A 23,295-nucleotide genomic window follows, 5' to 3' on the forward strand; every position below is an offset into this window, starting at 1 on the left:
GGATTGGTAGGGTCAAAGCAGAAAGCTGGACCCAAGCAGGGGAACTTGCTCAGGTGGAACTTTTGTAGTATGCTGTTGGGGATTCTGGTTTTCATCATAAAGGGCTGTTCCCCAATGTGATTTCTTAGAAATTTCCATGGCAGCTGAAGGATTTGAGAAATGCAGAGTTCTGTGATACGAGGAAACAAGACAAACACCACAGGCATTAATCTGAAGGCTCAGACTTCTTGCAGGGGCTCCCGTGCAGTGAAGGGATCACTTCAAACGTAACTTTACCTTCCTTGGAAAATTTTACAAGAACGTTTTGTAAGCAAGCAAACTAGGCACATAATTTCCGGCTGTTTTCCCATTTTAACTGTTTCCTGAGGGATGAAAACAAAGGAAATATATAAATTATTCTTAACCCTAATTGTTTACTAACTTAAGACTCAGTCTTAAAAATTAATTTTGATTAAAAAAAAATGATTAATATGGCCTCCTCCTCCTTTTTTCTCTCCAAAATGGAGAGGGAAAAGATAGTTGAGAAAGGAATGAACGAATATTTAATAAAATTACTTACTTAACATAAATATATAATAGCCATCAATAAGGAATATGTCAGCTCCAATCATGCTAAGAATCACTGGGTCTAGCATAGTAGTTTGGGAACCACAGTATCCCAGGTCCCCCTAGGCTTTGTGACTTGCTTATTAGTGACCTTGTGTCTCCTAATAATGAAAGTGACAGCTTTCCAAGTTCAAGAATGTAATTGACTCTAATATGTGTCAAGTTCTGTAGTCAGAGAAAGTAAAATAAGATATTTTCTTACAGTTCCTTAGGAACTCTAAATGCCCTAAAGAGCTTAGAAGCCGGCAGGGAGAAAACTGCCTCCACGGCAGAATGTGATGGTGCTCGGGAGGAGCATGGGAGGGAGGACTGGCTCAGGCATCAGGGAGGACCAGCGGGTGTTTGGGCTTTGAAGGCTTTGTGTGGTAGTAAGTGGTGAAGTTGGGAGTGGGAGAGAGAAGAGAACATGCCTGCCAACGGGAACCTTCTGAGCTGAGACATGGCCCCTGAGCAGCGCCTGTAACTTGGGGTGGTGAGGGAATCTGGCTGGCAGCCATGTTTACATGTGGCTGATGATAGCAGTGACCCTCGTCCAGGTACCCATCAGAGGCCACCTTCCCCAGAAGATGCTCAGGTTCTGAGGGTAGCAGTGGGCAGAACTGCCTTGTCGTAGTCAAGTATTATCGCAGAAACTGCACTCTGTTACAGACACTGGGTTTTTCAAGGCTACTCTCAGGTTTTGATTTTAAGGACTCTGTTGAAGCCTGTTTTGAGAGTAAATTCTTTTTTTTTTCCAGTTACAGCCATCCATTGATGCTGCCTTCTTGAGCTCTTATTTCCAAGGTCCCACCTTACCAGAGTGAAAGGGCAGCTAATTCCTCAAAATATGCTGCCATTCAGACTTGTTCAATTAGGTTGACACCTCATTGTGCTGGCACAACTCGTCATGTGCAATTCTGTCACGAATCTAGCTTTAACCTGTATAGATTCCAGTTTGACAGTATGGAGAATGGAATGTGGGTGGATTATTGAGTTCCCTCCCTTTACAAATGAATTAAGGGTTTCTGCACAAGCAGCTACAACACTTAGCACATGATTGATCAAGCACATCAACAGTCGATTCTTAATGACCACTGTATGCTAGAAATGGGGGATGTGAAGATTAGGTTGCTCAGGCTAATTATACCATGGAAACTATATACAAGTGCTTTGCAAATCCACAGAAAAGTGTGATTAAATCTGAGAAGGAGGGAGCATCGAGTACAGCTTGGTGAGGAGGCAAGATCCTGTAGCTTACTCATGTCAGCTAGGTATTGAGATATAAATAGGAGTTATTTAGGCAAAGAAGAGGCAGAACATTCTAGGCAAAGGAAGCCTGTGCAAATGGCTTGGAGTCTTTAAAAAGCATCACACGTTTTGGAGGAGAAAAAGTGTTTATACATGCCAGCCAGGAGGATGGGGATGTGGATGAGAGATACGTCAGGTATGTTGGGCCAAATGGGAAGGTCCTGCTAAAGAGTGGATTCTTTGCTCTCTGAAGGGAGTCAAAAAATGTTCTAAAGCTTGAAAGTAACACAGCAAAGAATGTATTTCTTTTTGTAGTAAAATAAATTTGGCTTTGTGGGAAAACAATAATACAACAAAAACAACTTGTTCATATGTGGAGGATAATTTGGAAGGAGTGGTAATTTGGCTGAAATCACCTCATACTCTCTTCCCTTGGAAGACAGTCTCTTGGCGGAAAGGTAGTCCTCAGATCGGTCAGGTGCTGCCGATGTTTTTTGCCACCTCTGAGAGCTGCTTTAATCCCTGAAGAGCTGGAAACTTTGACCTGCCCAGGATCTCAGCAGTGCTGCTCACCTCGAACAGGAGGTGGGGTGGTCTCCCTGACGCCCTGTGTAGCCCTGAGCCTGCTTAGCCTTTTGTGTTAGCCTGGCCAGGCGGACAGGGTAACCGGAAGAGCTGCCACATTTCCCTGGTAACACGGTTCTTATACCCTGTGTAAATTATAGAACAGTAGCTGGAGAGACCATGAGGTGCATCTGGTCTGCTGCTTTACCAAGTCTCAGAATCTTCTATGTAGAGTGTAGTTTTAAAGGATCTTAGACCATCTTATTTTCACCTGACATTGTTAGGCACGCCAGGAAATTGAGGCATAGAGGGGGAAGGTGACTTTTGCAAGGTCACATGTTACCTACAAATTGAGAAGCTTTTTATCATGAATCGGTACCTCTTTTGTGCTCCTTCTCTGATTAGAATATATCAGGCTTATTCCTCACATGTTACCCACAAATTGAGAAGCTCTTTATCATGAATTGGTACCTCTTTTGTGCTCCTTCTCTGATTAGAGTATATCAGGCTTATTCCTGATAGGAATAGGTAGTATATTCTGGGTTTCTTCCATAAATAGGTCAGGATTTCCTTTTGACATTAAAATTTGGTGAAACTGCTCAGAAATCTGAGGGTTTAAAGCTGGGGCAGTTTTAAAGGTAGGAAGTACCACCTACCCAGTTAGCTTGCATTTGTGGTCAACCTGAAATTGATGCTGAACTTGCAGTTTTGTTGCTTTCCAAAGTAACAGGTAGGAGGAAAGGAGGATGAATTTTTCACTGATTTTCTTTTAATTATGCACATACAGATGAAATTAAGCCTGTTCTTTGCCCAGGCTCTCTGGTATCCCAAAGACTTGTAGGATTGATATTTTGGGGTTGCTAAGAAATCAGCTCCTTTGACTAGTTAAATGCTATTGGTTATTGATGTTAAGGACTCAGTTACTTTATATATCTTTCCCTTTTCTACATTGAGTAACAGGCTGAGATCTAGAAAGATAGAAAAGCGGAGTTAAGTAAGAGTAAATTCTGTCTAATCTACACACAATGAAATGTACAGATCAGATGGAAGAACTTCTGAATGGATTTCTCAATGATTCTTGGAGTACCAAAGTTGGTGTTTCCATTGGATTCTCAAAGCTCATAGAATTGACAGTATAAACCATAGTTTACCCTTTGCTTTTTCACTTGGTTTCATTGCTGTGTTTGGCACCTCTGAGGGACCCGTGGAAGCTGGAGTTGCAGAGAAGTGGGTACCACTTAGTACAGAGGAATAGGATCTGAACTTCGTTGTTAGATCCTGAGGAGGGGCTGCCTTCTCAGCTCGTTAGTCTGCTAGGGCTCCCTGATAATTCATTCTTTCCTTTAGGTAGGCTAATTCCATTAAAGACACTTGGTGTCTTGTGGTGCTTATCTCTGGCCACCCTGTCTTTTCAGAAAATGGACCCAAGTGGGGTCAAAGTGCTGGAAACAGCAGAGGACATCCAAGAGAGGCGGCAGCAGGTCCTAGACAGATACCACCGCTTCAAGGAGCTCTCAACCCTCAGACGTCAGAAACTCGAAGATTCCTATCGATTCCAGTTTTTCCAAAGAGATGCTGAAGAGCTGGAGAAGTGGATTCAGGAGAAGCTTCAAATTGCATCCGATGAGAACTATAAAGACCCAACCAACTTGCAGGTGTGTCTCATCTCCCTGAGATTCCTGCCAGAATGGAAGGGCTCAGATGTTTCTGCCCCCAAATCATACTTTCTTTAGGTCATTTAATTATGACCTTAAGAGGTTGGGCAGCAAGAATGCAGATCAGACATAAGGAAGGACTAATTCACTGTTCGGAAAAGCCCATAATGTACATGTTAGTGAGGGTGAGCATGGGACCTTGCAGGTATACATTTATCTTCTCTGGATGCTTTAAACTGATGGTTCTCAAACCACTGCCTCAAAACCATTGCTGACCCTTTGGCAGTTTTTAGGGAAGGTCTAGGTTGGTCTCTCAGAATATGTGTTTTTGAGAAAGGCACACTAAAAGTGTTGTTGCTGGGGAAAATTTATAGTTAGTGGTCTCCTTTAAGCAACTCATTGATAAGTCTTTAAAAGTCATTGAATTGTACACTTAAAAAACAAGTTAATTTTATGGTGAAATTATACTCAGTAAAGCTGTTTTAAAAAAAAAGCCTTTCTTTTCATTGATTTTGGTTAAAGACTTTTAGCAAGTGGAGCAATAGTTGGGCCCAAGGTTCTTTTACTACATTAGTGTCATCTAAAAGAAAAGAATGAACGTTGATTTTGGTACAGCCCCTGCTTGGCAGGCCCCTTTCCAGCTCAGTATTTGATTAAAAAGAGGTATTGAGAAATGAAATGTATCAAATCAAATCAGTCGAAGAGTGGCTTCTAAAGCAAGCTAAAAAAAAGCATCACTGTCCTGAGTTAATGTGGATGGACTATTCAGGGTAAATAATGATGCTAAGAAAGCTGCTGATATGGTTCTTTACTTCTGAAAGGGACTAGATGTCCACATAAAGACTAATTTCCTGATAGACCAAAAAAAAGAAGCTTACAGTATCTTGCTGTCGGCAGAGTTGGTGGTCCTCAGTGGCCAGGCTTTCAGAGGGCCCAGACAGATGCAGTCAGAGTGTTTGAGTAATTGAGCAGGTGGGGATGGGTGAGATGCTGTGCAAGGTGTCTGTGACTGGAGGGAGTGGGATTCGCTAGAGGAGGAGCACTGGGGCCTGGGGGACAGGATGGTGAGTGCCATGTGATTGCATCCCTTGCTCATGTCATGGTCCACCTACAGGGCAAGCTTCAGAAACATCAAGCCTTTGAAGCTGAAGTGCAGGCCAACTCGGGAGCCATCGTTAAGCTGGATGAAACTGGAAACCTGATGATCTCAGAAGGGCATTTTGCATCTGAAACCATAAGGGTGAGTAAGTAGGGCCTGGTGTGGATGTGGATTCGTGTTAGATGTCAAGTGGTGTTCCTAAAAAAAGAGTCCTTTCTAGCCCTTTTCTTTAACTCCTAAGGGAGTTACCCAAATCCTGTCTGTAATATGATGATTCAGTGTGACTATAAACAAGTGTTTGTATATTTGTTGGTGAAATTAATATTCTTTTTGTAGAACAAACCAGAATGTGATTATACTTTAAAGGAGATTGTAAACTAAACTCTTAACGTTTAGAGATGGTAGTTAGATGGAAAACCTATTAGTGAAATTGGTGAATTTAGGGATTGGGACACAAAGATCAATAGGATTAATCACAGACCCTATAAAGAAAGTTCTCTGTTGGGCAGTGACCATAGTAATAGGTAACTTTGAAGTAGGTGTCCCCAGACTCTGGTCTGGCTCATGTTCATTGGAGCTGGGGCAATAACTGATCTTTCTCTGCTTTAACATTTCTAATACCAAGGTATTAAGAGAGAAAAAAATATCTTTAGGACGAGGTGTGCACACTTATTTTCTCTAACTGGATATTCTTATTTGTCTTTGATTTACCTCATATCTATGTATGTATTTTGTTCTTTGTTACCCAAAGTCATGCTCTGTTGAGGGACCAGCCTTTTTGTTCTTCACCTGTCCAGGCAATCCTGAAGACTGAGATGAAAGCTGCATTCTTAGGCTCCAGCCAGAAGGCTTCATAGGCCACTGTTTCCTCACACTCCCTGTGGAGGTTCCATTCCCTTAGGATATGGGCTAGTGGTTTTCAACAGTAAATACTTGTCTCTCTTTTGCCCTAATATACTCTGTAGTCTCATATTGGAGACTTGTAATTAGGCCTAAACCTATTAATAATTAACTGTTACTAGTAAAGGCATTTAGAATTTACTAAATTAAATAGGAAATAAGTGTAAATTTTAAATGCTACTTGACAACTGTTGAATTACATTCAAGCCATTAGGTAATGAATGCATATGTCTCTCTGCAGTTAAATACAGACACTTATCTGCCCATTTTCCCACGATGTGTATACAGTCTTGCAGTGACTGGAATCAGCACGCCTTGTTATTTCCTTGGTAGAAGGTGTTTCCCAGGGTGTGGGGGCTGCTCTGCAGCAGTATAACCAGGCCACAGATGTGGGCATGAGATACAGATAAGTGTTTGACTTCAGTAATTAATCTGGGGGGTGGGGACCCAAAGCTCACTTCATGGGGGTCTATAGTAAGTACCCTCCTCCCCGTTTAGAGGTCTTACTAAAGCAACACTTAGAAGTGCTGTTACCTCCTGTGTGTGGAGTAGCTATTTATGTGCAAACACTTGCTAGGAATTGTACATATGTGATCTCTAATCTTTACAATAAGCTTGCAAGGTGGCCATTATCCCCATAGTCTAGAAAGGTAGAAACCAAAACTTAGAGAAGTTTGAGTAACTTGCGTGACTTGCCCAAATTCGCACAGCTAATAGGTGACACAGTGGAATTTCAGTCCACCCCTTTGCTTGGCTAGTCACAATTATTGGCTTCATTTCTCCAAGCTGTATATTAGTCCTGTTTACTTTCCCTAATTTCCCTCCACCACGTCTCCAACAGTTTCTGCCACTGGTTCATGCCCTGTTAGAAAGCCATCTGAGTCACAGCCTGGATTCCTTCTCCACCCTGGCAGCTTGGGTGTGCTGCTCCAGTGCCTCTCCTTGCCTGCGTCCTCACCCTCAAACAGCAGCAAGCTCGGGGAACTACACGCTCCCTAACCTGCAGCATTACGGAGATCAGGCACACCAGGAATGGCCTGGCTCTTTCAGAACTGGGACAGGCCTGGCCTTTGTTCTATACCAGGAGACAGGGGTGAAATTTGTGCCAGGATGACACTGGACTCAAGGGTGAGGTTTGCTCTGTGCCTTGTTTTCAGTTTGAGCAAAGGGCTCTCCTTATCTTTATGTTCATGCTCCCTGTTCCCATGGTGATTCTGGCTGGTAATTCATCTACCCATAACTCAGGAACTTAGTTTGACAGGCAGCATTAACACAGAGCAGAGTGGGTGGAGTGCGAAGACTGTGCGTGTCCTGGATAACCTGTCTGTCACTGGTTTAGACTTTTACACCGTACCGGACGGCGTGGCGCCCCATCGTCACCGCCACCCACATTGGGTCCCACATCCGAGTAGGTGAAGTGTTGAGTTACTCTTGGTTGCCTTTCCCCCTTCCCTTGGAATGCCTTTCACTTCCTTCGCTGTGGTGGACTCCAGTTTTATCCATCAGTGGAGGAAGTGGTTGTCTGGTGGAAGTGGATTGTGTGAGCATTTATATTTACCTTCGCCTTCTCCTTTCAAACCAAACATCCTCACTTGTTTCTAAGAGCATCCACCCATATTGGCTCTCCTGTGGCTTCCAAGTTTTTAGCTTGCTGGGAGTGGCATTACAGCCATGGGTGGATCCCAGACATCTCTTCTGTAGAGTTTCATCTTTTGTGGTGTTTTACTATGTGTGACAGTGTTACACGGAAACTCCCAGTATCTTGGGTAGGCATAGTCAGCACTCTGGGATTGGATTAGAATCCCAGAATGCATCGCCTATGCTTGATCCTGACGAGCGTCCCCCAGTTCTTGACAAGTCCTCACTAAGACTGTGCTGTGGGAACCCAAAGATGCTGGGAGGTGACCTTTTGGGGCCTGTGGCTGCCAGTTGGGTGAAGTTTGAAATAAATGTAATTTGTGATGGTGTTATATCACAAACGGTCTTTTCACAGAGGCTCCAAAACCTTTTCCTTCCTTTTTGATAACTTATCTCAGGACCATATCTTTTATACTTTCATACGAAGGTTTTCCTCACGTGCCTCATAATTATTTCTTTAGTTGATGTCTGTAGGACTTCTTGTTTTGTTCTTGTTTTTTTTCCTTTTAATTCAGACTATACCCTTCAGTAATTTCTGCTCAGGTTCCAAGTTATTCCTTATTTTTCTTTCCCCAGTAGTTATCCCACTTTAATAATTTAATAATTGATAGTAAATAATAACATTAAATAATTGTAACTAATAATTAACAATAATAATTCCCCTAAAGTAAACTAGAACATACCTATGTATGAAAGGTCAGTTATTTTGTTCTTTAAGACTTTCCAAACCACTTTGATGTATGTGCTTTTTCCTGTTCTTGGTTAACTTTGCAATTTCCTCTAGTTTAGGGATTATCTTTTTTAAAAGACTGGTTCAGAGCTCTGAGAGGTTTCTGACTTGCTGGAACTGTGGAAGAGCCAGATCCCAAAGAAGTGGTTGTAATGTGATGGTTGATTTTTAACTGCAGACTCGTTTGATGGAGCTGCACCGCCAGTGGGAGCTCCTCCTGGAGAAGATGCGGGAGAAAGGGGTCAAGCTGCTGCAGGCCCAGAAGTTGGTGCAATATTTACGGGAATGTGAGGATGTGATGGACTGGATCAATGACAAGGTATGTTTCAAGAAGAACCATCTACTAAGTAAGCCTTACTGGAGGGGAAGGTAAGAGATGACTCCTTGACCTGCAGCTGAGAGCCAGTTTTGGTGCGGATGCAGCCAGTTAAAGCAGAAGGTGAGGTTGTGGGAGTGCTGAATCCCAAGCTTCTCTCTGGACATGTTCTCCTCTGTCAGTCTGAAACCTAGGGTCTCTGAGGGCAGAACACCATGAGCTCAGCCTTTTACACGTGGAAAGCTGCATCTGCTGAAGCCAGCGTGGCCTGCCCCACATGCAGGGCAGCATGCTTCTCGTGGTCATTGTCTGGGAGCCGTCATTACCAGGTGCTGGTGGGCAACTCTGGCTTTATTTTGGTCCCTGAATAGGAAGCAATTGTGACTTCTGAGGAGCTAGGCCAGGACCTGGAGCATGTGGAGGTTTTACAGAAGAAATTTGAAGAGTTTCAAACAGATATGGCTGCCCATGAAGAAAGAGTGAACGAAGTGAACCAGTTTGCTGCCAAACTTGTTCAGGTCAGTAGCAAAGTGCTGTGTGCTTCTCACATGGTGATCCTAACGTTCTAGTCCTTTCAGACAAAAACAATAATGACCAGTTCCCTAATGTTTAGCAAGTGAGCAGGTTTTATATGCATGTCTGTGAGTTCTGTTTAGATCCAAGACAGGCAGCAGTACTGATTACTCCTAAACTGGAAAATGCTCTTTAACATGTAGCCATGCGCAGAGAGGGCAGAGTTCGTTTGATCTGTATCCTCTACCCACATCTAGGGAGGGCTTGGAGGTGTTTTTATTGGGCTGGTGAAGCTGGGTGTTAGGGGTTCTCAGACGAGGGTGTGGTGGTGGTGAGCACTTCTCAGGGTTGGCAGACATCTACTCTTAGCTGGTTGTTCTTCCTGTCCTTTTTTTTTTTTTAATTTGAAGATCTAATTTGCTTTATTAAACGATCCATGAATCAGGCATCATCCCATCTAGCATGCAGAGAAATGCCCTGAAGAGCCATGCAGAGCCTCTTCCTTTTTGACTGGAAGCCTCTCTGGCTCTCTTGGGAGCTCACAGTGACCAGGCTGTCTGCTGGTAGCTCTGCGACCGTAAAGAGGGGAGTGTATGTGGCCTGTGCGTGCCTTCCCACGGCTGCCTCTTTAGTCTCACCTTCCATTATGGGGTCAGAGAGCTCCAGAGACATCTGGGAACTAGAGTTTTTGTTTTAGCAAACTTTGATTTTGGAGGACAAATTACAGCTGTATGGACCTCCTTCAGGGCTCGTACTTACTCCTCAGTGAGACGGGGAAGAGGAGTCAGCACTCCTTGAATGCCTCACCCTTCACAGTGACAGATGTGCTACCCTGGGTCCAGGGCTGTCCCAAAGATGTGCTGAGAACAGCATTCAGGCCAAGACCGAGATCTCACATATGGATCCCACAACCCTGAAACGTATCACCCTTCATGTGTTACTTTTATTAAAACAAAATGTGGTTAGTGGGAAAGGATACTTTTAAAGAATTATCTCCAGTCTGAAGTCAGGAACAGGTCCTGAAAACCTGCATATGGGAAGGAATGCCTAACAGCCTTGTGAACTTTGAAATAGCCACATTTTCAGAGTTGGGGCAGAAATGGGTGCATCGATGGAGCTGCCACTGAGTTGTAGCCGAAGCATTTAACATGAAGGTTTTTAGTGCTGACGCACATAACGGCCTTACAGACTCTCCACACCACTCCTGGGCATAGATCATGGCTCTCCTCTTTTTATATGAGAGGAAATAGAAGTTCATTTTTAATATGCTTCAGTTCATTTCATGCTTAAAACCAGCATTTCTTCAGAGCGATGAAGGTTTGCTGAAGCAGATACTCCAAGCACAGGAACTGGTTGGAGGAGCCCAAGGTTATGGCCCAAGTCCAGTCTCCCGTCTTCCTTGACAGGAGCAGCACCCTGAGGAGGAACTGATCAAGACCAAGCAGGATGAAGTGAACGCGGCCTGGCAGCGGCTGAAGGGACTGGCTCTTCAGAGGCAGGGCAAACTCTTTGGGGCCGCTGAGGTCCAGCGCTTCAACAGGTACCGACTGGAATGGGCTTCTGCAAGCAGCTCCTCGAGGGGCCTGTGCTGGTCAGATGCCAGAGCTCGCCGGGTCTTAGCCCAGTGTGGCATTCCTGGTTCTCCACAGTCGTCCTCACTGGATTCCTGGTGCCTTTATTCTGTAGGGACGTGGATGAAACCATCAGCTGGATTAAGGAGAAGGAGCAGCTAATGGCCTCTGATGATTTTGGCCGAGACCTGGCTAGTGTGCAGGCTCTGCTACGGAAGCATGAGGGTTTGGAAAGAGATCTTGCTGCTTTAGAGGACAAGGTGGGTGTTGAAAGCAGCCAACTCTGTTAAATAAGTTACCAAGGGTCAGGAAGCAGTTCTGACAGAGGGTGTTTGTAGGTCAAAGCCCTGGGCGCGGAGGCTGACCGCCTGCAGCAGTCCCACCCACTGAGCGCTACTCAGATCCAGGTTAAGCGAGAGGAGCTGATCACAAACTGGGAGCAGATCCGCACTCTGGCAGCAGAGAGGCATGCACGCCTCAACGATTCGTACAGGTAGAGGTCACCCCAGGTAGAGGTCACCCCGGTTCTCAGCAGCCTGTGTCCTTGGCCTTATTTATCTCTTTAGATAAGGAGAGGAAGGCGGGGTTAGGGATCAGTTCTCTCTACTGAGAAAGCCTCTATACCCTGCCAGGTTTTCTCAAAGCATGCAGGGTACTTTTTCCTCCTAAAATGGGTGTGTGTGTGTCTGTGTGTGTGTGTGTGTGTGTCTGTGTGTGTGTGTGTGTGTGTAATATTTACAAGTTAATCTTTCATCCTAAATCACTGTGTTATGACCGATGGAAATATCTCCTTAGCAATCTGAGCACCATGTGAGATTTCAAAGAGTACTCGGGTTGGATAGGGAAAGAATGCTTCTTACTAACCAGGCATTCAACTTGGGAATGACAAATTAGGTTGAAAATAAGGGAATCAATAGTGGTGGACGGAACCTAGGTTTTGGAGGATTGACTTCAGCCTCCCTTGCTTTCTTTCCTTTATAGTCTTGATTCAAGAATCCTTTATTTCCCAGGATTAGAGCTCATATGGTGTGTTTTGAGGGCATAGGATTCAGAGCTTTAGAAAGGCATTTTCCATCCTGGGACCACCACTGGAAACATACAACTTACCTTTGGTTTTCCCTAGGCTGCAGCGCTTCCTTGCTGACTTCCGTGACCTTACCAGCTGGGTGACTGAGATGAAAGCCCTCATCAATGCGGATGAACTTGCCAGTGATGTGGCTGGGGCTGAAGCCCTGCTGGACAGGCATCAGGAGCACAAGGTAATGTCCCCAGTATCCTGCAGAAGCAAAGACACGAGCTTAGAATGCATTGTGTATCACTGTCCGGGTCAGTGGTGGTGTATCGCAATTATCTATAGTTGGAATGGTTGAGAGTTTGCTCACAAGGTGCCCTCACTGGAAGGCTTGTGGTCAGTCTTGGCTTTGGAGACTTGTTCTGCCTGATTGTAATAGAGGGTTAAATGGGTTAAATGTTGGAAGATGGACTGTGTGCCTTAAAAGCAAAGGGCCAAGCTCTGGCAGGGTAAAGTTTGACAGAGGTGGCATGAAAAGCCACTGGGAAAGACTTCTTAATAAATGATGCTATCACATTTGATAACCTAGCCTGACATGAGGACAGCTGGCCCTACTTTCATCTGTTCCTCATTCATGATGTGATACTCTGATTTGTAGTGAATATTTGAAATTCAGCAACTTAGTTTTTCCTTTACAAGGGGCTGGGTGTACAACTGTGCCTTCTCCCCTATAGGGTGAAATTGATGCTCATGAAGATAGCTTTAAATCTGCAGATGAGTCTGGACAGGCCCTGCTTGCTGCTGGCCACTATGCCTCAGACGAAGTCAGGGAGAAGGTAAGAGAAAAGGAAAGGTTCTTTTACTGAAAGTTCTGAAAGCTGTTCATCCTTAAATATCCAGACTGCATTCACCATGGTGTGTCAGAAAACTTACACAGAGATTCTGCCTGGAAGTTAAGGAGCAGCTGCTTCAGAGATTTAAAAGATGTATGTACAGTGTGGTAATTGATGAGAGAAAGTTCCATTCGTTGGGACGTGTGCACATCTGCATAAAGGAGACTGCAGGGCCTTGAGTCCTGCCTTAGTAGTTGAAGACAACAGGAAACAAACTACATGTGTGTATATAAATTCAAAGTTTGAAAGTATCTTCAAGTATAAAGATATCTGAGGAACATTAGATAATATATTTGTTAATACTATATAGACAAAGAAGAGACATTTCAAAGACACACTTTAGTGTTATTAACTTTGAGCCTAAAACTTACATCTGGGGTATTCATGAATTGATTGGCCATGTTTTATGGAATAGCCACTCAACTGGCATTTCTCAACTGTGAGTCCCTACCCCGGTTATACTGCCTCACCTTTACACAGATGCCCTTTTTCTTCTACCTAGGATTTCACTTAGCCTTTTTACCTACAGTCATTGGTGACAATATGGCAATAAATTAATTCTCGATAAGTTAGAACAGGGCCATCTGCCTTAATGTTTAGCAGTAAACATGTGTGCTCCTCAGGGTTTGTGTGATTTCTTGCGACTTGGCTGACACACACGAGTAAATGTTACTCTCCCCCTTCTGCAAATCAGGGAAAAGGCCCAAAGGTTAGCAAGAGGATTAGAAGTCCCTGGGCAGCCTTTCTATCTGAGGGAGGGCAGCAGGACTGCCGTGAACCCTCTGCCGTTTTGTACCCCCGCCCCCCACTCCCCCCAGCTGGCCATCCTGGCGGAGGACAGGGCTGCACTGCTGGAGCTGTGGGAGCAGCGCAGGCAGCAGTACGAGCAGTGCATGGACCTGCAGCTCTTCTACCGCGACACTGAGCAGGTGGACAACTGGATGAGCAAACAGGAGGTAACCTGCGCACAGAGTCCTTGCCAGTGAGGAGGGGTCTTTCTGTTTTGTCTACTTGTCAGGTAGTTTACTCACTTGGGGTAGGAAACCATTATCACCCATGTTCTGGATCAAGGGAGGAGGGCTTGCTGAGCTAGTCTGTTGGGGCTGCCAGCATTTCTGCCAGCCTTGAGGAAAGGCCCAAGGGTTTTCAGATGTGCATGATGGTGTAAACTGTTTTTTTGTTAAAGAGGAGATTTTTTCCCCCTTAGAATTCAGTATTATATGTACTCTAAACTGAATGAAATTAACTAGAGTTCTTTGAAGTTTCAATAGAATGTGAAACAAGAATTTCATGTGATCGTTGGATTCATTTTAAGTGAATCTAGAAGGACTTTAGGCTTTCCAGAAGAAACCTTAGTTTAAGCTATGGAATCTCTTTCTTTCCTTTTGTGTGTTGGCCAAGATAGCCTTTGCTTTCCAGCCTTAGGTGAAAGGAACAGGACATTATTCTGAACACTTTGTTTCCTTTTGCAAGGCATTCCTTTTAAACGAAGACTTGGGAGATTCCTTGGACAGTGTGGAAGCGCTTCTCAAGAAGCATGAGGACTTTGAGAAATCACTCAGTGCCCAGGAGGAAAAGATCACTGTAAGAAAGACCCCTTCTCTTCATCAGCACCTTCCAGTGATCCTTAGAGGAAGCTGGGAGGCCATCCTTTTTCTAAGAGGTTGTGTGGAGGGCATGTATTGGGTGCTTAAAATCTAGTGATGGTAGCACCCTCTTGCTGGAGGTATACCACTGCTTTATAGAGAGAAGCCATTATCTCATTGTAAACCTCCAAAGTGAGATTTACCTTTCACGGAAAGTGGTAAAGAATTAATGTCAGAGGTATTTTTCCCATTGAAAACAGGTCTTAGAAATAGAAGGCTTAACCCGTATTTGACCCCATCAGATCGTGTCAGTGTCATGACATTAGCCATAGCTAATGTCTCCAGTCTGGAAATGGATCAAGCAAAAACTCAAAGTTAAGGGGTAAATGTTGTCATAGCAAACCTTAGAGTGAAAACCTTGACTGTGTTAAGGTTCCAAGGGTTTTGTGACCTGTTATGTAGCTGCTTTTCTCTAGAGGCTGAGCAATGGGATAGTGTGCTCACCAGTGAAGATCTCTTACTTTTCTTCCTAGGCATTAGATGAATTTGCAACAAAGCTAATTCAGAATAACCACTATGCAATGGAGGATGTGGCTACTCGCCGAGATGCTGTAAGTTGCAAGGTTCTTTATGCACCTTCCCTGCTGTCCAGGGCTAGCCCTTCTGAGACGGGTGTTGCAGGGTTGCCTCTAGAGCTGGAAATCTTTGGGGGAGTAATAACTAAAGACTCACAGAGATCCTTGTCTTCCAGCTGCTGAGCCGCCGCAATGCCCTTCATGAGAGAGCCATGTATCGCCGAGCCCAGCTGGCTGATTCTTTCCACTTGCAACAGTTTTTCCGGGATTCTGATGAGCTCAAGAGTTGGGTCAATGAGAAAATGAAAACTGCCACAGATGAAGCCTATAAAGTAATGTACTGTTCACGTTGCCATGTAGTGCTTGGTTAGAAAGCTAACACACCTCTCACAAATAAATTTTAGCTAAAGAAATGCGGAATTCCAAAAACCATAGTAGTTAATGTAAGCTGACCGTTTGGTACACCCTGTCCTGTAAAGATAAGTATGAAGGTAACACAAGGTAACTAAGGTAACTTGGCATAACTGGGTTCAAGATGGAAGCCCCTTCTTTCTTTCCTTGGCAGGACCCATCCAACCTACAAGGGAAAGTACAGAAGCATCAAGCTTTTGAGGCTGAGCTCTCAGCAAACCAGAGCCGCATTGATGCCCTGGAGAAAGCCGGGCAGAAGCTGATTGACGTCAACCACTATGCCAAGGACGAAGTAGCAGCTCGTATGAATGAGGTCATCAGTTTGTGGAAGAAACTGCTAGAGGCCACTGAACTGAAAGGTGAGAGAAACTTCCACTGGATTGTGATGGGAGCATTTGGGAATTAAACCTCCCTTCTGGGTTAAGTGTTTTCAGGACACACACTATGCAGTAAGGTGAGGTGGGCGACCTCGGGCGTTCAGCCCATTTCCCACGTAGGGGCACTTGCCTTGGGTGCTTGATGCTTTGTTCACGTGGTGAATGGGGCTGATCATGCTGGTTGGTGGGGGTGCCTGAGGGAAAGAGGGAATGATAGGGCCAAGTAGTTTGACTGAGTGGGACCTCTTACTTGAAAATCAAAGTTCAGCCATGACCCAAGGCATTTAATAATTCCCAAGTGCCCTTATCTCATGGGGGTTAGGATGCTTTCTGAAAAACTTCCCGCTCAGAGTCTAGAAGGCAGAGCAGACATTGAGGTTTGTTTCTTTAGTTCTGTGATAGAGGCGAGGCAGTAAACAGCCTGACCCATAGTTCCTCACTGAGATGCTGCTGTCTTTGGGCAGTACTGGCAGGAGGAGAATAAAATAGAAAATCTAACTTGCCTCTGCAACTAGGGATAAAGCTTCGGGAGGCTAACCAGCAGCAGCAGTTTAATCGCAATGTTGAGGACATTGAACTGTGGCTGTATGAAGTGGAGGGTCATTTGGCTTCTGACGATTATGGCAAAGATCTTACCAATGTCCAGAACCTGCAAAAGAAGCATGCCCTGCTGGAGGCTGACGTGGCTGCTCACCAGGTAGGGTGTGAACTGTCGGCTGCTGTTGGCCAGTGGGGGCAGAAACGGTAGGAATAAAGAAGGGCGAGTAGCTTTAAGACCAGGCTAGTTTGGGGAGGGATGAAGTGTGTTGATTTAGATAATCCTGGATAACCCTGTGTGCTCCCCAGTCTGCCCAGTTGGTAAACTGCTCCCTTAGAGCTTTTGAGAGCCCAGAATGCGGGGAAGTGGTGGCAGACGAAGTACCCTCGGGGGGAAAGAACCACGCTTTTCTCAGGTGTGATCAAACTACACCGAAAGCAGCAAAGTCAGTGCAGAGCACAGTTGCCCGGCACTGACCCAAGCTTTCAAGACTCTGTCCTTTCCCTTCCCCAGGACCGAATTGATGGCATCACCATTCAGGCCCGCCAGTTCCAGGATGCTGGCCATTTTGATGCTGAGAACATCAAGAAGAAGCAGGAAGCCCTCGTGGCCCGCTACGAGGCTCTCAAGGAGCCCATGGTGGCCCGCAAGCAGAAACTGGCTGATTCTTTGCGTCTGCAGCAGCTCTTCCGTGACGTGGAGGATGAGGAGACGTGGATTCGAGAGAAGGAACCCATTGCTGCGTCCACTAACAGAGGTCAGTCTGCCTCCTGTTTGGGAAAGGGCTCTGTCCTTAGAGCACAGAGATGCGTGTCAGAATGACCAATGTCAGGTTTGCTTAAACTGGAACCGTGGTGGAGTCTTTAGAGCAACAGTGCTGTGCTGACTTCCCTCTCGTGGTTAGATGACTGAGGAGTGGTTTCTGTTTTCAGGCAAAGATTTGATAGGGGTGCAGAATCTGCTGAAGAAACACCAAGCCCTCCAGGCAGAAATCGCCGGCCATGAGCCTCGCATCAAGGCAGTCACACAAAAGGGTGCTGCCATGGCGGAGGAAGGTGAGTGCTCGTCATTGCAGGAAACGGCTCTGCTCTGCTCACAGAGGTGCCCCTGGGTTCTGTGGGCGTTAGACAGCTGTGGGGTTGAATACCATCACCATTCTTTCCTAACTGTGACCCTGACTAGACCTTAAGTCCCCGGACAGAAGTTCTTACCTGGGTAATGGGACTGACAATACCTACCCTTGGGGTAGTTGTGAGGATTAAATGAGAGCAGGTAGTGAAGAGTCTGGTGCAGTGCCTGGCACATGTACGTCTCAGTGACTGAGAATCCTGGGCTACAGTTACTTTTATTTCATTACAATAACATTACTAAAGCCAGGTGGTCTATCTGCTTTCTTAAAGTCCATGTAGAGGTCACGGTTTGAAGAGGCAGAAATGGAGTGAATCTGTTAGAGGATTGGAACCTGAGCCTCTCATAACACCTGGAATTGTGTAGGGGCCTGGCTCACCAAGATGCAGTCACACGTGCGGTGAACACACAGAGCTCCTGTGTCCACCTGCAGCATGTCAGAGTGCTTTCTGTTGTCCTCCCTCCCCTGCCTGCCTTCAGGCCATTTCGCTGCAGAAGACGTGAAGGCCAAGCTCAGTGAACTGAACCAGAAGTGGGAGTCACTAAAATCCAAAGCCTCCCAGCGACGGCAGGACCTGGAGGACTCGCTGCAGGCCCAGCAGTACTTTGCCGATGCTAACGAAGCTGAGTCTTGGATGCGGGAGAAGGAGCCCATTGTGGGCAGCACGGACTATGGGAAGGATGAGGACTCAGCTGAGGTGACCAAGCATGGGAGTGATAATTGGCGGGCCGCCTGCCCAGGGCTCAGGCCAGGGAGTTAGGTGGGAAAATGACTTTGTGTGGAAGGTGCAGCAGCTGCACGATTTGTTCTTTAAGGTGTTCTAGAATGTCTTTTTTATTATTAGGGAAATTCAGGCCAGAAGGAGAGAGACTGCCTGTCACTCTCTTCACTTGGTGGCGTTTTGCCATCCCCATTTCCTCCATTCTCCCCACCACAAGCGAGTGAGTGTACAGACGGACAGGAACACTGCTTTCGCTGGTCATCTTTTTGACTGAAACTCCTTTATTCATAAAGGTCTATGTGTAGGCTCTTTCACCTCTTTTCTCGCCAGTCTTCACAGAAACCAGAATGAGTTGAATATTGATGTGCACTATATATGATTCTCCCAAAAGATGGGAGCACTGGAAAGCTGTGACAGTGAAGCATGTGTGGCAAGGACAGGGCCTGTTCTCCTCGGGGTGCACTACAGAATGAGCTCCGGTGTGTTGGGGATTGTTTCTCAGGATGCGTGGTGGAGTCACTACTATGCTTTACGTCTGTGTATACGTCAGCGTATTGCATAACTACATGTAGAGGCAGAATATAAGGTCATACTTCAAGGCACAATGTTTCCTCCAAATTAAATGTTCATTGGAGGGGGGCAGAGAAAGTGTAGAGTTGGAGGTCGTCAGCTCATCGTGTAACTGAACAAGGTTCAGAGGAGCAGAGAGGCGGCCGGGCCCGGTGGCTCTGGCTCTTCCGGCAGGGCCACTGTGTGGTTATGGTTGCAGGCTCTGCTGAAGAAGCATGAAGCTTTGATGTCGGATCTCAGCGCCTATGGCAGCAGCATCCAGGCTCTGCGCGAGCAAGCCCAGTCGTGCCGGGTGAGCGTGCCTCTAGTTGGGGCAGGTATAAAGATCCTCAGGGAGGCCGGGAAGTTGCAGGACACAGACACTCAAAGCAGGTGTTAAGGTTGTAGGCAACATTTTTGTGACCTTGCTATTACGTCTTACGACAAAGGTTTACAGACGGTTGAAAACGAGATTTTCAAAGATACCAGACAACTAAAGTTCTTGAGTCGGATTTTATCAGGAGCTTCAGAGAGGAACTTCCATAGACATGTCCTTAGGAGTCATGTGCTGCTGTTGACGTTGGCACCTGTCGTTTGCTTAGCCAACTCGCCCTGACATCCTCTGACCTCACTTATCTTCTTTTGGGTTTTTAGCAACAAGTAGCACCCATGGACGATGAAACGGGGAAGGAACTGGTCTTGGCTCTCTATGATTATCAGGAGAAGAGCCCTCGAGAGGTCACCATGAAGAAAGGGGATGTTCTCACCTTACTCAACAGCACCAACAAGGCAAGGCTACACAGTGTTTGTCTCCATCAGCAACGTCCGTTTTGTTCAGTCAGGGGTGTTCAGATGGTGTGTGTCTCCAAAATAAGGCTGATGTAGAATTTGAAGCAATGCATGAGTTTCCTGGTCAGCCTCCCCCATGACGTAGGTTTATCTTATAATGTGTATGATCAGGCAGGTAATCACTATACCAAAAAGTAGTGTAGTGACTCCCACTCTCAAGGCTTGCTTTTTTTCCTAAAGTGAACAACTCCAGGTGGAAATCTTTCTCTTTTGAGCCAGTCTGCTTTTCTGTAACGTGTACCTGTAGGTTCTTGGTCTAGACTGTGTGGGACAGCAGGTAGTTGAACACAGCCGTGACACCACCCCATAAGCTGTCATCTCGCAGTTAAGTGCTGCCTGGGCCATCAGCCTTTCTTCCTCACATAGTCTGGTTTGACCATGGCATTGAAGTGAGGTGCATGATGCTCCGCATATTGCCTGACTAATCCCGAAAGGTACCACCTCCCATCTTGGTTAGGGCTGTTGTTGGGAACCTCCTGATTCCCACACCCCCAGCCTGTCCTAGCCATGAGTGTGAGAAAATCTGTGATTTGTGTCTTGCTGTTGCCTGTAATTTAGTCTTGATCCAACCCTCTGGTCTGACTGGTTTACTCAAAAGCAGCATTATCCAGTGGAACTTCCTGTTTCTGTGATGGTGGAAATTTTACATGTCTGCTGGCCCTGCAGTAGCTACCAGCCCTGTCTGATTATTAAGCACTTGAAATGTGACTAAACCAGCTGAGTTTGTAAATAGAATTCTGATTTATTTTAACGTGCACAGCACGGGGGCTGTGGCTGCAATATTGGACAGCGCAGTTTTAGGGTGTCTGACAGGAGAATGTCCTCCACATTGAGGGTCTCTGTTGCTCCACTCAGGCCCTCTCCATGCTTGGCAGGTAACAAAGGGACTGAAATTACAGTCCTTGTGCAAAGTGACCTTGACACTGCTGCAGGAGCCTCTTAATGTGATCTGGGCTCTTGTGTGTGCGTGCGTGCACACACGCAAGTGCATGTTTTTCCCTTACTCGGGGAAGGAATCTGCTTCAGTTTGGTCCCTTGTTTTCTCAGGACTGGTGGAAAGTGGAAGTGAATGATCGGCAGGGGTTTGTGCCAGCTGCATACGTGAAGAAGTTGGACCCTGCCCAGTCAGCCTCCCGGGAGAATCTCTTGGAGGAGCAAGGCAGCATAGCTCTGCGGCAGGAGCAGATTGACGACCAGTAAGGGCGGGACAGTCGACCGCAAAGGTCCACGTGTCACTCGAGTCTTACCTTGCAGCATATGTGGGCCCAGGTTTGAGCCGTGTCCTGAGGCTTCCAGAGCGAATGTTCTGGTGGCCATCTGCACTCAAGGACCATACTCTTCTGCTTCCCAGGCACTTTAACCCATCTAAAACCTCTGACTGATATTTTTATTTTCCCTTTTTGTTTTACTTACCTGGCTTTTGAGTTTTTCCTAAACAACGTTTCTTGATCATGACTATCTTACCCTTTGTCTGCCAGCTGGGGAGATGTTTTCTGACACTGGATTTTTGGATGGTCTACACCCCTGCAGCTCTGCCCCTTTTAAAAGGCTGTTCAGAGAGCTCTACCGTAGCATTATTTCCCTGAGAAGGGAACTTAGGTTTTATGAAATGAAACGGCTGATCTTTCTTTCCTAAAACTAAGCCACCCTGTTGACGAGTGTTCCTCCTTCAGGGCATATCCCACTCTGCTAATGAAATTAAGAGCTTTGAGCACTTGGGAAATATCCAGAAAATACTCCCTCACTAGAATTTAGAAGAGTAGAACTTTTCTGACCATGGTAATCCCTGAGAAGATAGTTATTTTTACACTTACAGACTTTTCTGTTGGGACAAGAAGGACAGGTTTTGGTCTAGATCATAAGTGTGAGAGCAGAAAAACCAGGCCAAAGATACAGCTGAAGTTGAACATGCGCTTTTCGTAAGATCTTTTTCTCAGGGCAGTCGTTTACTCTGTGGTCTCTGAGATCACTGCATTTCCAGGACAGGCTCATGTCCTGCCTTAAGCTGGCGGACTCCTCAGGAAAATGAAGGTGGAACTAACCCCTCTGATTGAGTTTTCCTGCTCTGTCTGCACTCTGATTTCATTTGTGGCCTGGCCCGCGCTCTTGAATCACTCCTTAACTTTCCCCAATCTAAGCAGCCATCTTGGCGCCCATCGGAGCTGCCGCTTTTCATTCCTGTGGATCAATCCCACTAACTGGTGCGTGCTTTTGCTGTGCCCCTCTGTGCAGGACGCGCGTAACTAAGGAGGCCGGCAGTGTATCTCTGCGCATGAAGCGGGTGGAAGAGCTGTGAGTAGGCCGTTGGCCTCGCTGTGCCCGCACCTGTGGCTGTGCCCATCCACGCCCCCTGGCCGCTTTTCCCAAAGGCCCTCGTTCTTGCAGAAAGATAGGTGGCAGGAGGCGCCGCGTGGCTGTGTGGTAGCTTTGGCTCACTGGGGGAGAGGTTTCGGTGGAGCTCCACCAGCCATTGGCCGCTTGTCTCCTGGGTTGCTTCCCTGTGCAGCTGTGTGTTCCGAGTGGTGCTGGTTCCCCTCCTGGGGCCTCTGTGGTGGAGTAGCCGCCTTCGGCAGCAAACCTGAAGGCCGAGTCTGTAGTGTCCTTAGGAGAAAGGAGTTCAGTGCCTCCCTGCAAGGTGCTCTGATTCTGGTAACACAGTGCCTTTTTTATTTATTTCACTTTGGGAAGCTTAGATTTGATGGTGATTCCAGATTTTTTTTTAACTTTTAACTTAGTTTTACTCAGTTTTTCATTTTCACGTCTCCAAAGATAGTAGGAGTTCAGCCTTTTGTATTTTAGTTCCCAAGAGTTAGAATATTTTTGGATTCTTCTTAAGAAATCTTCCAGCTAACAAATGGGTACAGATACACTCTACTTGATTTTCTTTCTGAAGTGGCCAAAGTTTTGGAGAAATAGATACATCATTTTAGAAATTTCCTACGGTTTTAGAGATGCTAACGTCCAATATGGAGCTATTTTAAACCTCAGTGGACCTTCTCCTACCTCCTGGGAACTTCCCAGAGAAGAGAGAAAAGAAATGCTCTGTCTCTGTCATGCCCAGCAAACTCATCTCATCCCTCAGCTGTAGTCGCATGAACCCTGTGTCCTTGTGCTAAACGCTTGGTTTCAGTCATTTGTGGTTGTGGTGATGTAAGTGCAAAAGCAGCCGAGGGACAAGTACGCCTGGCTGCCCAGGCCCCCAGTTCTGAGCAGCCAGTGTGTGCTTCTCCCTGAGGCTGCTGTGGGGGTCTCAGGCCCCTCACTCCTCATCACGTTCTGATGCTCTGCCTCCTGGGCCTCATCACTGCCGACTCACAGCCTTGGATCCGCATTGGGAGCCAGCCGGTCGTGTGGCTATTAAGCCTCTGTAGGAAGCTAACCTCCTGCTTCGCCCTCTTGCCACCCTCTCTAATCACGTCAGGTATCACTCTCTGCTGGAACTGGGCGAGAAGCGTAAAGGCATGTTGGAGAAGAGCTGCAAGAAGTTTATGTTGTTCCGGGAAGCCAATGAGTTACAGCAGTGGATCAATGAGAAGGAAGCGGCTCTGACAAGTGAGGAGGTCGGTGCAGACTTGGAACAGGTCGAGGTGCTGCAGAAGAAGTTTGATGACTTCCAGAAGGTACGGGGAATCTTGCAGCTGAGCTTAAAGATGGATCTCTTGGTTTTTGACTGCAGATGACTAGAGTGGAAATTGCTTAGAGTATATTCCACCATCTGTGTAGCTGTTTGTAAATGACTTTAATGGAAACTTTCTTTGGACCAGTTTAATTTTGAGAAAATACATGCTGTTTTTCTACTTGTTTTAATGACTTTTCTAAGCTTAAAATACAAAAAT

The 23,295-nt window shown here is 46.0% G+C and overlaps 1 protein-coding gene across 7 annotated transcripts in view; it reads left to right on the forward strand.

Annotated features, from left to right (window-relative positions):
* Positions 1 to 23,295, forward strand: part of SPTAN1 (spectrin alpha, non-erythrocytic 1) — a 56,790-nt gene that overhangs the window by 6,044 nt on the left and 27,451 nt on the right. For 4 of the 7 annotated variants that reach the window (XM_036913715.2, XM_036913720.2, XM_036913716.2 and 1 more), the window contains exons 2-24: positions 3,813 to 4,052; positions 5,167 to 5,292; positions 8,598 to 8,738; positions 9,107 to 9,253; positions 10,655 to 10,788; positions 10,935 to 11,079; positions 11,158 to 11,312; positions 11,943 to 12,078; positions 12,566 to 12,667; positions 13,543 to 13,680; positions 14,198 to 14,308; positions 14,844 to 14,921; positions 15,062 to 15,217; positions 15,451 to 15,655; positions 16,189 to 16,370; positions 16,725 to 16,968; positions 17,144 to 17,266; positions 17,820 to 18,037; positions 18,831 to 18,923; positions 19,265 to 19,399; positions 20,507 to 20,655; positions 21,692 to 21,751; positions 22,881 to 23,079. In XM_036913715.2, the coding sequence (XP_036769610.2) occupies positions 3,816 to 4,052; positions 5,167 to 5,292; positions 8,598 to 8,738; positions 9,107 to 9,253; positions 10,655 to 10,788; positions 10,935 to 11,079; positions 11,158 to 11,312; positions 11,943 to 12,078; positions 12,566 to 12,667; positions 13,543 to 13,680; positions 14,198 to 14,308; positions 14,844 to 14,921; positions 15,062 to 15,217; positions 15,451 to 15,655; positions 16,189 to 16,370; positions 16,725 to 16,968; positions 17,144 to 17,266; positions 17,820 to 18,037; positions 18,831 to 18,923; positions 19,265 to 19,399; positions 20,507 to 20,655; positions 21,692 to 21,751; positions 22,881 to 23,079 (3,414 nt within the window). In that variant the 5' untranslated portion in view covers positions 3,813 to 3,815. The remainder of the gene's footprint in view (positions 1 to 3,812; positions 4,053 to 5,166; positions 5,293 to 8,597; positions 8,739 to 9,106; positions 9,254 to 10,654; positions 10,789 to 10,934; positions 11,080 to 11,157; positions 11,313 to 11,942; positions 12,079 to 12,565; positions 12,668 to 13,542; positions 13,681 to 14,197; positions 14,309 to 14,843; positions 14,922 to 15,061; positions 15,218 to 15,450; positions 15,656 to 16,188; positions 16,371 to 16,724; positions 16,969 to 17,143; positions 17,267 to 17,819; positions 18,038 to 18,830; positions 18,924 to 19,264; positions 19,400 to 20,506; positions 20,656 to 21,691; positions 21,752 to 22,880; positions 23,080 to 23,295) is intronic. The other 3 variants (XM_036913718.2, XM_036913722.2, XM_036913723.2) reach the window with 1 other exon arrangement.

The sequence above is a fragment of the Manis pentadactyla genome, chromosome 3 (genome assembly GCF_030020395.1).
Source record: "Manis pentadactyla isolate mManPen7 chromosome 3, mManPen7.hap1, whole genome shotgun sequence".
Lineage (NCBI taxonomy): Eukaryota > Metazoa > Chordata > Mammalia > Pholidota > Manidae > Manis > Manis pentadactyla.